The sequence below is a fragment of the Psammomys obesus genome, unplaced genomic scaffold (genome assembly GCF_907164565.1).
Source record: "Psammomys obesus unplaced genomic scaffold, mPsaObe1.curated_primary_1811, whole genome shotgun sequence".
In the NCBI taxonomy this organism is placed as follows: Eukaryota; Metazoa; Chordata; class Mammalia; order Rodentia; family Muridae; genus Psammomys; species Psammomys obesus.
In genome coordinates this window covers 15842930-15857727 of record NW_026596256.1, presented here as the reverse complement: position 1 = coordinate 15857727, position 14798 = coordinate 15842930, and the positions used below count along the sequence as shown (strand labels likewise).

At 42.3% G+C, this 14798-nt stretch overlaps 1 protein-coding gene across 1 annotated transcript in view; it reads right to left on the bottom strand.

The window, feature by feature from the left end:
• The window catches only part of Schip1 (schwannomin interacting protein 1), a 755784-nt gene that overhangs the window by 581813 nt on the left and 159173 nt on the right, over window positions 1–14798 (bottom strand). Inside the window, exons 2-3 of the mRNA XM_055596822.1 lie at window positions 8710–8774; window positions 1861–1941 (exon numbers count right to left, since the gene is read on the bottom strand). Of these exons, the coding sequence (XP_055452797.1) occupies window positions 1861–1941; window positions 8710–8774 (146 nt within the window). The remainder of the gene's footprint in view (window positions 1–1860; window positions 1942–8709; window positions 8775–14798) is intronic.

The following is a 14798-nucleotide window of genomic DNA, read 5'->3' as shown; positions in this document are numbered from 1 at the left end:
TGTGTGTGTGTGTGTGTGTGTGTGTGTGTGTGTGTGTGTGTGTGTGTCTAAGGGAGTTGTGCAAGCTGCCCTGGGAGTTAAGAATTTAATAACCAGATTAGACAGAACTCACTGAGCTGGAGTGAACTCTGATAGGACTCAAATTCCATTATTGGGCAAGATTGAGTTCTCTCCCCTTGGCCCACTGGAAATGGGGCTCAGAGTTATTAGGAGAGATAAAAAGCATTCATTCATACTTCACTGAGCTGAGACTCCTCCATCAAACCAACAAACAAAATCCTAAAGCCCCAGCTCTCTCGGCTAGCTGGACTCACAAACTCCGAGATTATTTATTTATTTATTTATTTATTTATTTATTTATCCTCTACTTATTCTTCCTTTTGCCACCCCCATTCCTCTGCCTTGATATATTGGAGAGGATGATTATATATATATATATATATATATATATATATATATATATATATATATATACACACACACATATATATGATTTTATATATATGTATATATATATATAACCATTTTTTTCTAACTTAGTTCTACCATTTAGTGAATCACCGCCATCCCCCTACACACACACAGCACCTTGCCTCTGCTGCACCTTTTCATTTAACAGAACTCGTCTTAACGAGCTTCCTAACAATCCTGCAACCTGTGCTTGCTTACACTCTAGCATGCTCTGCAGTGAGAACACACTTGCTCGCACGGAGCAAATCAGTATCCAGATTAATTCCAGCCAGGAAGGGAGGCACAGAACTTCCTAGCAGGGTACCTGGCTGGTTCAGAAGCTGTGTCTGGCTTATCAGGAAGAGGAGGCTGGCTGCTCCCACTGTGGCAATCTTCTTAAGGGTTTGTACGGCTGGTACAAATTGTAGGGTGTGGATGGCTATTTTCTTCCCTCAGCGGGACATTATACGCCTGTCATTCCATTCCTGTTTAAATCCTTAATCTAGCAATGACATATTGTTCAAAGCTGCACACCCCCTAAGCATCCTTCTTCAGAGTGACTTCCTCAGGCGTCTCTGCAAATGATCTGTAGTTCTCAAGTTCAAACATGTTTGAACTCTATGGGTGTTAAACTTCTTAGACCTTTAATGGGAGAGGAGAGGGGGCAGGGGGGAGGTTGTGTGCCAGCATTGGCAATTCTCATTTGTGTCTCTGAGAGAGACGTGGGCTGAGAGGGAATCACAGAAATTAGTCGTGAGTGGAATACTCTGGTAATTACCAAGAAGATGCTGGTATCTCCTTTCTCTCCTTAAAATACCTTGCTCAGTCATAGGGTTTGTTTCCCCAGCATTATTTCATTAATGTTACAGTGCAGTTAGCACTATTTCCTGGTGATAGTCACTTATAACAGGAGGCGAGGCTCATGTGGGTCTGTCTTGGGAGAAGCTGTGTAGAAACAATCTCCCTTCATGGGAGCAGGAAAGATAAGGGTCATTCATTTTCCCCAGCATGGGAGGTGGGAATGGAAATAGGAAGAAAGATGGGCTTTAAAATACAGTGTTTGTGCATGCATGTAAGGTGATGGCTCCAGCGGATAGATGAAAGAATGAAACATGATAGAAACACTTGTGCTAGACTTGAAAGGAAAAAACAGTGAGTGAAAATTTCCTAAACTACTTGCGACAATTTGCCCAGTAGATGGCGGTATGGGCCATAAGCATCTCTTGCTGTTTAGGCCCTGGCTGAACGCTCAGCAGCACGTAGATGTGAAATAAAGAAATGCATGTTTCTGTTTCACAACGCTGTTTGTTAACACACACACACACACACACACACACACACGCGCGCGCGCGCGCGCGCGCGCGCGCACACGCAGAACTAAACACTTTATGTCACATTGCAAGGACTTACATTTTCACCTTTGATTCCAAGGGCTGTAGGCTGAGAGGATATTTTTCAATGTTATTCTCCACATCCGTGGCCAGCTGGTGGCTAGAAAGAGAAGTAATGTGTTGATATAGCTCAATCCAGAAGTTCATTATTTACAATGATAATGCTTCTAACTTACACGATTTTGAAAAGGGACATGTAGATTGATTAGTGGAATCCTAAAAGTGACTTCACTGTAAAACTATTGCCTTCTCTGCTGCCTTTTCTACCCATCTCTGCTACTCAACTAAATATTCACAGCCAAAGCATGAAAACTGACTCTTTTGGATAAATAAAGAAGAAAGGTTGGCCTTTCCCAGAGGGGTTAGACCCAAGGAAAATAGTACACACCTTGGAATGACTACGGATTTGTAGAGAGCTTAAAAATTTTTTTTTGGAGACAGGATTCCTCTTCCTCCTCCTCCTTCTTTGAGACAGGGTTTCTCTGTGTAGCCCTGGCTATCCTGGAACTCACTTTGTAGACCAGGCTGGCCTTGAACTCAGAGATCTGCCAGCCCTAGAGAACTTGTTTTAACCCCTTGCTTTCTTATTTTTACCCCTTATGTATCAGTAAAAAGGCCACTTGCAAGGAGCTGTCTCCTTCCATCCTGCAAGCTCTTCCCAAGCTCCCATAAACTTTGAGCAGCATGGCCATAGCTTCTTGCAGATATGGCGGTCCCTCACTGGTGCTCACTGGCCAGTCCGAATGCTGTCCTTACCTGGGTTTCAAAGAGTGGATAGGAAGTTTAGAGTGAAATAACAAAGCATAAAACAGAAATAGAAGTAGAAACAATCAAAGGCTATTTTTTTTTTCAGAGATAAAGGGTAATTTAGCAGAAGTGGGTGATAAAAAGGGAAGATAGAAAGAAATAACTTAGAATAAGCAGGAACAAGATTTTGTGGTCATGATATAGACGGAAAATCTGAAGCTCAGTGAAGTCCATCCCACACTGCAGAGAACTGCATTGACACTGTTTTGCTACATGCTCCCGAAAGACACTGGCTGGCAGATCTGATATCAGGCTTGAGATACTCTGATTCAATGCAGTTTAGAGTTTGGGCCTTTTATTGCACTGTCCAGGATCCATGCCTGCACTCCTGGATAGTTGTTTGCCCTCTGGGCACAAAGCTAGAGTCATGTGGGAAGGGGGAACCTCAAGAGAGAAAGTGCCTCCACCAGACTGGCCTGTAGGCAAGTCTGCAGGGAAATTTCCTTGATGGATGTGGAAATGCCCAGCCCACTGTGGGCAGCACCAGAGGTATAAAGAAGGTGACTGACAATGAGCCTGGAAGTAAACCAGAAAACAGCATTCCTCTCAGCCTAGGGTCTCTGCTTCAGTCCCTGACTCTAGCTTGTTGCCCGAAGCTCCTGCCTGATTGCCCTCAACAATGAGCTGATAAAAACCCTTTCCTCCCCAGGTTGGTTTTAGTCAGTGCTTTATCACAGCAATAGAAAAATCAAACTAGGATATCAGTTATCGGGTACATGTAAAGTGTGTTTGGAAGAAAAATTTATGTGTGTTTAGGTTTCTTCAACAGCCAGTGGTGACCTACCAAGCTGTAACAATCCACCAGTGTATGGGACCTCCAGTAGGAGAACCAAAGCTTCAGGGAAGCAAAGGATTTAGAGCAGGGATTATAGACCGGAGGTTCAAAATCTATGCAGGAAATTTAATCACACTGTGGATCCTGAGATTGTGCACTGGAAAACCTATTTCTAATTGTGGTGTGCCTCAGCCCTAGCACACAGCTTTAATCCAAGAGCTTTCTGTACACAGAACTAAGTAAAGTTAACCCTAGGTCAAGAGGCAGAGCAAATAGCCAATTGACCGGAAATGAACATAGGGAGTGAAAGGAAAGTCTGGAGGACGGATGGAGAGACACGCAGGAAGTAGAAAGGAGGAAGTTTTAGTTTGACGGTTTTTAAGGACAGCATGGAGAAAGGCTTTTTCCTTCTGTGAAGTCAACTGAAGAGGGAAGGCCAGCAGGGTGCTTTCTCTGCCTCTCTGAGCTAGCAAGTCTTTATTGGTAAAAATTGAAAGTTTGGGATTTTCTTTTTTTATAACAATAGGAATGAGCAGAGAAAGGAAGAATAGTTAGATGGCTACACACATTAATGAGAACCATGATTAAGACAGCAGAAAAAAAAACAGACATGTAAGGGGGAAAGTGATCTAGAGCTAGCCTATTGGGGCCACTTGAGTAGTCATTCCTATGGCCCCTACTGGAAAAACAGCGCAAGGCAGATAAATTCTGTATGGCCACAAGGTGGTGCCATGAGCCCAAAATAGCTCAGCCTGATTGATGAGGGGTAGGAAATGTCCCCGTGGCACTGGTATTCAGAATTTGCTGTTAATTCTTTATTATTCACCCATGCGATTCCAGGAACTATTCAAAGCATAGGGTCAAAATCGTGAGATGGCTTGTTCTCTCAGTCTGGAAGGTATGCGTTATAAATGTGTCTACTGTGTATAACTGTGTGTGAGCGTGACTGATGTTATTAAAGAGGAGACATAAGCAGAGCCAATCCAGGGGGGAAATGAGCGTACAAAGACTCACTTCACAGTCACGTGATCTTACAGGGCAGCAGCCTTATAGCAAGGGTGTTTTAAAGTTTGAGTCTATTCAGCATGCCATTAATTCGCAAATTGGCAAAGAGTACTTGATGTAGACAATATGACCTGCAATAATCAAAGACAATGACAGCACTATTTAAAAAAGAACACATTTATATGGCCTGATTTGGGCATATAACTTAGACATTACCAACAAGCTATGAATGGCAAACATCTGCTGGATTAAACTGACTAGTGCTGGTGCATTTCATCAATAATTTTCTGTAGTTATTATATGTCAATACAATGGTGGACCACGCGGTCACAAATCTCCCACCAGAGATAGAGCCTAGTCCAATAATCACAAAAAAAGAAAGGCACACAGACTAAGGTCTTTCTTACTTAAGTTAATAAGTAATTCTCATAAACAGTAGACTCCCAGGAAGCCTCCTAATTAAAAGCATTACCATTCCTTGTCTCTATTTTTGGACACTTACCAAGCTCTATTGTATCTGTGTGTATGTGTGCACATCCGTGTATACACACACATGTACGTAAATGCCCTCAACTGGCCTTACACGGCATGCAGCTGTAGCTTCCCTGCCCTTCACACTGACTGTCTACCACAAAAGCCTGTCGAGCATTTGGAATAAACATAATGTTCCAAAGGGGAACAACCAATCAGCTGCTTTGACACAACGAGCACTTAACTTACGGTCATTTTGAATAGCGGAGGTGATTTACATCAGCACCCCAGTCAGCTACCGCTGTAACGAAATGCTCACGCTGCTCACTCAAAGCACCCCAGGTTTTTCCATCAACTCTGACAGTTTTCAAGGGCATAGTCCTGCCTGGAAGCAGACCTGGAAACATTTCCCAGCAATCTATGCAAATGTACGAAGAAATCCATGTAAATGCTGGGTCTGGTGCCCATCGCATCTGCTTCCTATCATTGACAAGCGGGACTTAAGAGACTGTCTCATTGGAAGCTTTTCCCTGCAGGAAAGGGCTTGGGGCTTTAAAGTGAGCCTGCTCCAAGCCTGGAATCTTCCGCCCTCACAGGATAACAGAGCAAACCTGCAAGACCAACAGGCTACTTTCAGCTGCTTTTAGCTTTCCTGGGTCCCTGGATAGCACAAGAGAAAGAGTAAGCTGGCATTGGGGGTGGGAACAAGCTCCCACATACTTCACTGTTGCTCACGTGTCTTCCTGAGAGCAGAGGGCTGGGGAAATTTACATGGTGGTGGTAGTGGGAGATGAAAATGGAGCTGTGGTCAATTAGCAAGGAAAAAAAAAAAACAACTTTTGGAGTTCATTTCCTACATCTAAATCAATAATGAAAAATGGACAGAGCTCGGTTGACTGAATGAATGGGCTGCGCATCACAGAGGCACTGTGCCCTCAGAGAATACCATGGCTTGGGGAGTTTATTGAGCAATTGCAAAGACTGAAAAGCATCTCCTCCCTGGTCCTCATGCCAGCCCCTCCTCAGAACCACATGAAAGGAGCTGTGAGATGCTGTCTCCAGGGCCTTGGATCCAAGTGGTCTAGGGTAGGGCTTGAGCGGGACATTTTTGGTAAGCTCTCTGGCTGACTCTAAATATTCAGAACAAAGAAGCATTATGTAGACCTAATGTCATTACGGCATCCATAGAAGAAAAATCTTCCGAAAATGAGCTAAAATCATCATTATTATTGTTTACATATATATACATATATGTGTGTGTGTGTGTGTGTGTACATGTATATGCTACTCAAAGTGTTGCTAGGAAATGGTTAACTCTTTTAAATTTAAGTTTATTTTCAATGAGTGGAGAGAACTTGGGCACACTAAGGGTGACAGTCCTTGCTGTGCCATCAAGAAGCCTAGAAATCAGGCCCCAGCACTCATGAGACAAACTCAGAGGCTGATGCATGGCTGTAACCTCAGCTCCCATGTGCTAAAGACAGGGAGACCTCTGGGCTCCGTAGGCCTGCAGCCTAGCCATGGGCCCCAGGTCCAGGAAGAGACAGATAGAAACCTCTCAGTCCTATTCAACAGTAACTAACATAGTGCTCTTTCTTCACTCTTTCTCTTCCCCAGCCTCTGGAGACTCCCATTCCACTCTTCACCTCAATGAGATCAAATGTTTGGATTCGATTTATGAATGATATGAAGAGTTCTTTCAGTAGCTGACTTGTTTATTTAATATAATGTATATAGCTTATCCATATTATAAATGATGACAGGATTTTATTCTTTCGTAAATGCATAATATTCCATCCTGTACATGTGCCACATTTTCTTTATCTGCTTATTGCCCCTGAGGCCATCACCATGTCTTGGTGGTTCATGATGTGGTAACCACGAGAACACAGATGTTTATTGAAAAACTGTTTCCATTTCTCTTGGATGTATATTTTGTAGTGGGATTTCTTTTTTATATAATTTATTTAATGTTTATTTTATGTGCATTTAGTGTGAAGGTGTCAGATCCCTTGAAATTGGCATTACAGATAGTTGTAAATTAACTGCCTTGTGAGTGCTGGGAATTGCATCCAGGTTCTTTGGAAGAACAGATAGCACCCTTAACCACTGAGCCATCTCTCCAGCCCCTGTAGTGGAATTTCTAACTCATAAAGCTGCTCTTTTTAATTTTTGGAGAACCTCCACAGGATTTTTTTTAATGAATAAGTTCCTTTATTCTTATTTACTCATATTATGAGACCAGGCGTAATAATAATACCCTAAATCAAATGTGTACATAACTCAGAAACTTCATCTAACCAATAGTGATAAACTGTCCTTTGGTAGGTGACGTGACAAGGCCACGAACCACAGAAATGAAAAAAACCTAAGATGCCCTGTCCAAACACCCACCTAGCTGGGAAGGGAAGGGGACTGGCACTAAGGGTGTCATCTGTCCTGTGCCATCTCGCTTGATGCCTTCAAGAAGATTTCCCAGCTGGTGATGATATCTTTCTTTTTTAAAGATACTTGAACCTGGGTTTCAGGTGGTTAAATGATGTATCCAGATTCACAAGGCGGGAGAAAGGCAGGAAGAGAAATTACACCTAAGGTGCTCCACTTACAGAAATATTTCCCACATCCTGGCTGTTTTCCCTTCTTCTAGGGCACTCTTGTACCTATCAGCTCATGTCTTAACCAAAGCATCCACTCTGGTGTAGTACAGGCTGGCAGGCTGTTTCCATAAACCCTGTTCACTAATCCTTGTTCTGCTTCTCAGAACAGAAGAGCAACTTAGCTGCTCCTTAGAGACCATTCCTTGAAGCCTTTAACAGCAGCCATTGTGCTTCTTCTGAGACTCCTTTTCTTCTTCCCTAGATGCTCATCTTTAGTTCTTTGTAGCAGTTTATGTGATTTGAGAGTGCTCACGGTTGTAATTTACCTACTTTTGTATTCTCACGGCTACTAACATTCTTTCTTCAGTGCCAGAACCATGCGTGATGTGACACCCATCCATGCTGGCAGTCCATGAGGCCTCAGCTGATGGTTGTTGAACAGGAGGCCTCCGCCCTGGGTTTCATTCTGATCTTTACTAACTAGCGGAGGATAAGTAACTTGGAGAAGTTTCTGGAACTTCTCTGTATCTCCTTTCTTAACTGTAAAAAGGTCATAATCCTGCCCATGTCAAAGGCCATAATCAGAGCTGGATGAGGAAGTGTCTGTTAAGCTTTAATAGTAGAGACTACATTGTAAGCCCTTTTCCTTTGTCTTGACATCACATTTGTTCATCACTTGGGCCTATTAGTGTTTTAGAATCCTTATAAAATTACAAGCTAAAGATAAATAAGCCCTTGAAGCCTTTGGTCTCAAGTAAAAGTTGGATGGAATTCTCATATACTCTAAATAGTATTCATTTTTTAAAAGGCAAGTGTAAGATAATTTATCTTTCTGGTTTGCTTTTTGTAGAGCAATTTTTTTGTTTTATTTCATGTTGAAGTGCTATTTTGAATGTACATTCTATTAGTCTAGTTTGCCCTTGCATTGCATCCAAAATTATGCTTTCCTGTGATTAAAACCAAAGATAAAACAGAGTTAAGTTTCAAGTTCTTGGACCTTTACACCAGACATCTTTGCATTTCATTGCTTAGTTAATGAGTAGAACTAGCCCTAATCTATCTACCCACATCCCAATTGAACACCTTTCTTAGCCCAAAGATACCATAAGCAAGTGTCAAATTTACTTATTCGTTTTTGTCTTGTCAGAATTTATTTTTCATGTCATCTTTCCAAGCTAGCAAATAATGTAACTGTCTTTGAATGTTTACTTACTTCTCAAGCAAATATTTTCCATCATCAACTTGTTCTAAAGAATTCTGTAATCTTTTTAGTTCTTCCTGTAAAAGAGAAAAAAACCCACAAATTAATATCTTGTGTTTTAGGCAATATTGTTTGAGATCAGTTGTTAACAACATTGAGGTAATGATTGAATTCTGGAGAGGGGAAGTAGCAATGATTAGGGCTTTAAACGTGCAATGTCATTTAATCACTGCTTTACTTGGAATATGATATCATGTAAGTCAACTGATTTTTTTTTCATCACTGAAAAGAATGCTTCTTACTATTTTTCCAGGGTGGGTATGTTTGTATGAGTCCACATACATACACTCTTTCTAAATAGGAGTTTACAGTAGATTGCTGTTTGCTAAATGTGACTCTAATTAGAGTGTGTGCTGATTTGGCCAGGCAACAAACATTCTCTCTTGTATCATGGTAACCCTTTCTATGTAGTCCACATGTGTGCACTTGTACACACACACGCACACACACACACACACACACACACATATACACACCTCCTCTGAATTTTAAGTATTTGTAGTCACGGTGATCCCATTTCTATGACTAGAGGGATATTACATAAGTTGATGTGGGCACTTGACAAGACTGCCAACAGATTCTCAGTTTTAATAATCACTGAAGAGGAAACTGAAAGAGGGTATGTGGTATTCTGTTCCCGGGATGACCATTCCCTTAGGCCATACTACGTGGCCTGTCCGCTGAAAAGGCTAATGTGACTAGTCCCAAAGGGAAGCCACAACCCCTCACTGTCTGAGGGGTATTGATCTAGGATTTCTAAGGACGCCAATAGCCCAGGTGCCCAAGTGTCTTACGTAAAGTGGTATAATGTTGGCATATCTTTGTATATACCTTACACAGCTCTTGGCACCGCTTGAGGTCATACCTGCACTTGAAGAGCTTAAGATAGCCTTAATATAACTTCATTTTGAAATAAAGATCTTGACTGGGAACTGAATTCAGGTACCTGGAAATATCACAGAGTGTACACCTGGCGGAAAACAAAGTTAACTCTCCTAGCAACAGCCTCCAGGAAATATAACAGAATAAATGCTTCATAGAAAATAGAGACAAAATCCCTGGCAATAATCAATGGGGATCGGTTGAGAATCGGGTGGGAAAATTCTCCCCAATGTTTCAGGTTTGGTTTAGAAAAATAGCCATTGTGATTATATGCCTTAGCCATTGTGATTGTGTGCCTCAGAAAAGGTCACCCCGCCCTGCTGAACTTCACCCAATTCTGTAACGCCAAGGCTTGTGACCCCCTGCTTGCTGCCATGGAAACCCCTGGCTCACAGACTTTCCCTTTAAAAATCCTGTTCACTCAGAGCTCAGGGTCCCACTTCTCTACTGCTGCGCCAGTGAGACTTGGGTCCCGAGTTCGATCGCTCTCGTAATAAAGCTCTCTTGCAATTGCATCGAGTCGTCTCCTGGTGGTCTCTGAGGGTCCTGTGAACCTGGCATAACACACTGCATTGTGCATTTCAGAACTTGACTCAATGCCCACCTCTCTCCAGTCCCTCTAATCTTAATGGCTGGGCTGTTTACAATGTCAGGCCTTCATCAGCAATAGCCTCTTCCTTCAATTACTCTGAACATTCCCTAAGTTATCTTGTTTTAGCAGAACCATGCCTTGCCATTTTGGGAATAGCTAAGTTAAGGTGAGAACAAGATCAACAGCCTGCCTTGAGAAGAGTTTGAGCACTCAGAGGATTTTACTAATGACAAATGTGGCTGAATCCCTCTATATGTCTTCTTTCCTAAGCCCTGTTAGGGAGGCACTATTTCTTCCTATGACCTATGTATTACATGAGCTAGAGACAGGATGGGTCCTCCTTACTCCTGATACGTCTTCTAGATTCTCTCTATTCCTATACACCTCAGTTCTTCTGGCAACATACCAACTGCCCATTTGGGGCTTTGTTTGCCCTGTCTGTCATTCTTAGTACTAGTTCTCCCTACTTCCTGTGGAATTTCATCCAGTCTAGATGAATAAGTAGTTAGATAATTGATAGTTTGGTAGATAATCAACAGTCCTGCAGAACACCCTTCTCAATTTTGTACTAAATATTTTGCTATTACAGTAAAATTCTTCTTTCATTCTATAAACTTATTCTTCACATCTGTGTTCTTCTCTCCAGGGTTTTCCACTTACTCTGTCTTATCTCACCACACTTTCAATGGCACAATCAGGAAGTGCAAGTTATAGAAAGAATGGTGCTTAGACTCACTTTTAGAGAGAATGAACTTGTGTGGAAAAAAAAATCTTCAATTATTCTTGAAAGCCAGTGGTGAAGTTTCAGGCTTCATGCATTCCTTTTCACCCTCCACATTATGGTTAATAAAGAGCACCAGCTCTTGGTAGTTTGCCCAGATTCTCATCTACCATGTGCTGTGACGTGTGCAGTTGAGAGAAGAGCAGAAAGGAAAGGGTTCGAACACCCTGTGCCAGGCACTTTTCTCCATTCTTCAACTGGGTGACTTTCCTGGGTGGGACAGGCTTCATTCAACCTGACCATGGATGTTCTAGGAAATTGTATTGAACAGAAGGTCTAACAGAAGGACTAACCCAAGCATTCTGAAGAGCTGCTCTCCTGCCTGGGGACTGATTTAAGCCTTTGGCTATTTAAGCTAGCCATACAAAGCCTCTCACTTCAGCTGGCCCGGAAGTTTCAACCCTTGTCCTCATCGTCTCAGAGATGAATTGTGAAGTTGGATTGCTCAACAATCCCAATTAGAGTTTCGTTTTTGAGAAAGTTCTGTTTTCTCATTAAGAACATACATAAACAGTCTCTGTCAGCAGTTTCTCACACTAGTCCTCTCTGTGTTCAATTTTGTATCTGGCAAGTTGTTTGTTTGTTTGTTTGTTTGTTTGTTTGTTTTTCCTCAGAAACCATTAGTAGCTCCTTGATGCTGTGAGGATGGAGTCTATGCCTATGGCTGAGGTCTTTCTTTTTTTCTTTTCTTCCCCTCCCCCCCATTCCAAGACATTCTCTGTCTTGGCTTTCCTGGACTTGCTTAGATCAGGCTGGCCTTGACCTCACAACGATCCACCTTCTTCTGCCTCCCAGAGTGTTGGAATTAGAGGTATGTGCCATCAGGCCAGGCCATGGCTGAGGTCTTAACACAGTAGAAGCCAGCTGGCCTCTCTCTGCTTTTCCTTCACTCTTCCCAGACTCCCCTAGGCCTGCTCAGATGAAAGGTCACACGGTGGCAACATAAGCCACGTGCTCTCGTCCATGACATTCAATGGCTGTCTTCTCAGCTCATCTATTCTTCTTTCAGGAAGCCTCTAACACCCCTGCCCCTCCACAAAGGTCTTCCCAACCCTCTGGAAGGGTTGTGTCTCTGGCCCTAGTTGCTCAGCAACTGTCATTATTCCAGTTTTCATACTTTTTACCTTCCTCCCCAGCTAAATCCCTGGGGAGGATTTAGCTGGGCTAATGACTCCTTCACCTGGTGTATCCACTTCCAGAACGAAGCATCTGTGGGTAGCTTAATAAATGCATGTTGAGTAATTGAACTGGATCTGTTATTGTGGCAGAGATACAGATACTTTAATAACCCCAGGTTTACAGTTTCAGCTCTTCTAAATATTCCCTTTCCTGCTCCCAACTATTCCTTTGTGTTCCAGGGAGCTTGTGATTTGGGTTTTGGTCAACCATGACCCTTTGTTCACAACTCTTGAGAGGGAGGCACCGAGAAGAGTAAGAAGAGCAGAAGATGGTAGCAGATGTGACATACGCTCTTGCTGGAATGCAGGTTGGTGGGAGGTGAAGGCTCCCAGAAGCCTCTCTCATGGTGCTTCCAGCCACAGTATGGTAACGTCTCCCTCTTCTTCCCCCTCCAGCATCCTCACGTCCCTCCACCTCTTCCCTAATGTTCTCTCCCTTCCTTTTCTTCCTCTCTTCCTTCTCTTTTACTTTCTTCCAAACTATTCACTGATAGCTCCAGATTCTTCCCCAAGCCTGGAGCATCACCCCTGACCCTGCCTTCACTTCCTTTGTCCTTTTCCAATTGCCCTCTTAGGTGGGTTATCTGCTTTAGCCCTGGGCTCCTGCTAAAACTCTAGAATCCTAAGTTGCTTTTGTTTGCCCTTCCTGGCAATTCCAACAAACACAATAAGTAAAAGGAATAGTCAGATTAAATAACAGAGTATCACATCTACTCAAAGCTGATCCCTTGTAGGAGAAGCTGTTCCACCCCAAAGGTCCCAACTTACTTTATGTCTCAGTCTCGCTAAAATAAAATAAAAAGTAAAATAAGCAAAAATAGGGCAATTCCTACCAACTCTATTTGGCTACTGTCTGTTTTAAAAATTTAAGCTCAACATCTCTGCAAAACACAAGTTGAATTATTCAGGTACAACCCATAAACACAGCACCACCATGGATTCTTCCAGATGAACTCTGTTATGAGCGGTGAGGGAGTGCAAGCTGCACCGTTACAGCGAATAATTGACCAACTCTTTGTCAGGCTTCCCACTGCCAAGAAGAGTTTTTCTGAAGTAACTTGGGTGTGACATAGTAGAACGAATGGCCAATAGGGTATTTGATTTTTTGTATCTGGCTTCCCCCTACCGTCTTTATCTTGCCAAGTATTCTGTCAAACACAGTGGGATACAACTAAGAAGAGACTGGCAAGTTCATCGCTGTGGCCCCATACTCAGCTCCTGGGCCTGCACAACAATCAAGATCTTGTCTGTCTGCTTCTTTCCTTTGTCTTTACCCCACCTGAGTTCTAAATAGGTAGGGTATGTTGTTCGGACAGGTTTAAAATCAGAAATCTTTTCAATATTGCCTTTCCTCTAAAGTGCACTTATGTCTAAATCGAACCTTTTAACTCGTCTGAATTGCATATTGGTCATGTTATTCCCAGCATGCTCCAGGGCGTCTAGGGAAACTTAAAATGTGAGCACAATCTACAGTACACTTCATTCTATAGAGATGGGTGACAAAATCAGTGACACTCACATAAATCAGGGTTTTTTGTATGTTGGCAATAATTTCATATTAACCTAAGGGTAACTGTTTGAACAGAAGTTAAAAGCCAAATGTGCTTTTGATGCTTTTGACTATTTAATCATTCAATTAAATATTAATGGGTTTTTTCACCAATTCTGCCCCCCATCCTTTTTTAAATGGAAGTATAATAAGGGCACTAAAAGGGGGGTTACTAATGTTTGCATAATTTGGAAAAGTAGAAGACATAAAATCTATACTAATTTTAGCTCTGCATCATTAAACATGAAATATTGATTATTGCTCTTTGTAGCTGAGTTTATGAAGCTAGGTAGGCTGCTGTGTCCACATAAAGTGAGTCTGATGCTTTGCCCTTGGACCCCAGCAGCTGTAAATGATGCCCCCGGTGACAGCTGGGCGGCAGGCATTCTGAGCCACAGCCTTAGGAGATGGATTTCCCAGACTAGGCCAGGGGTGACCCAGCTGCACAGCTCAACTTCAGAAAATTAAATTGGAGGGAGTCCAACCTCTGTTGAAATAACTGTGTGAATTACACCGCTTCTATGGGCCTTGTTATAATGTAAATGTGCTTTACAATTTACTGCCATTTCCCCCTACCCCTGCTGTGAATATGGGCATTAATAGTCATCCCATATATTTAAAGGCAAAAAGGCATCAAAAACAAAATTGCAAGATGAATACTTCCTCCCTTTGGAAGAAGGCAGGCAAGTTTTCCTTTTCTTTTTTCTTCTGCTATTTTCTTTCTTTTTTATTTTCTGTCAAAAAGAGCGTGCAGGTTGTTTATGTATTATGCATTCATGCTCTTTACAGCTGGCAGACCTGTAAATTTCACAGGGAAGTTACCTAGCAGCTGAACATGAATTTGTAAAGGAGGGGAAAAATTGGCTGACACGACATCAACAGCTCATTTAAGAGCCTCATTCAGGTAAGTTATGGGCACATAGGTAAGATGGTAGACTTTAAAAGACATTTTTCCTGTCTTTTTCATGTCCTAGCACTCTGAGGACATTTTGACAGTCCCTGGGCTTTTAGAGGGGCTGGTGAGTTTATGGCAGTAATCATCAGGTGAGGGACAGAGAG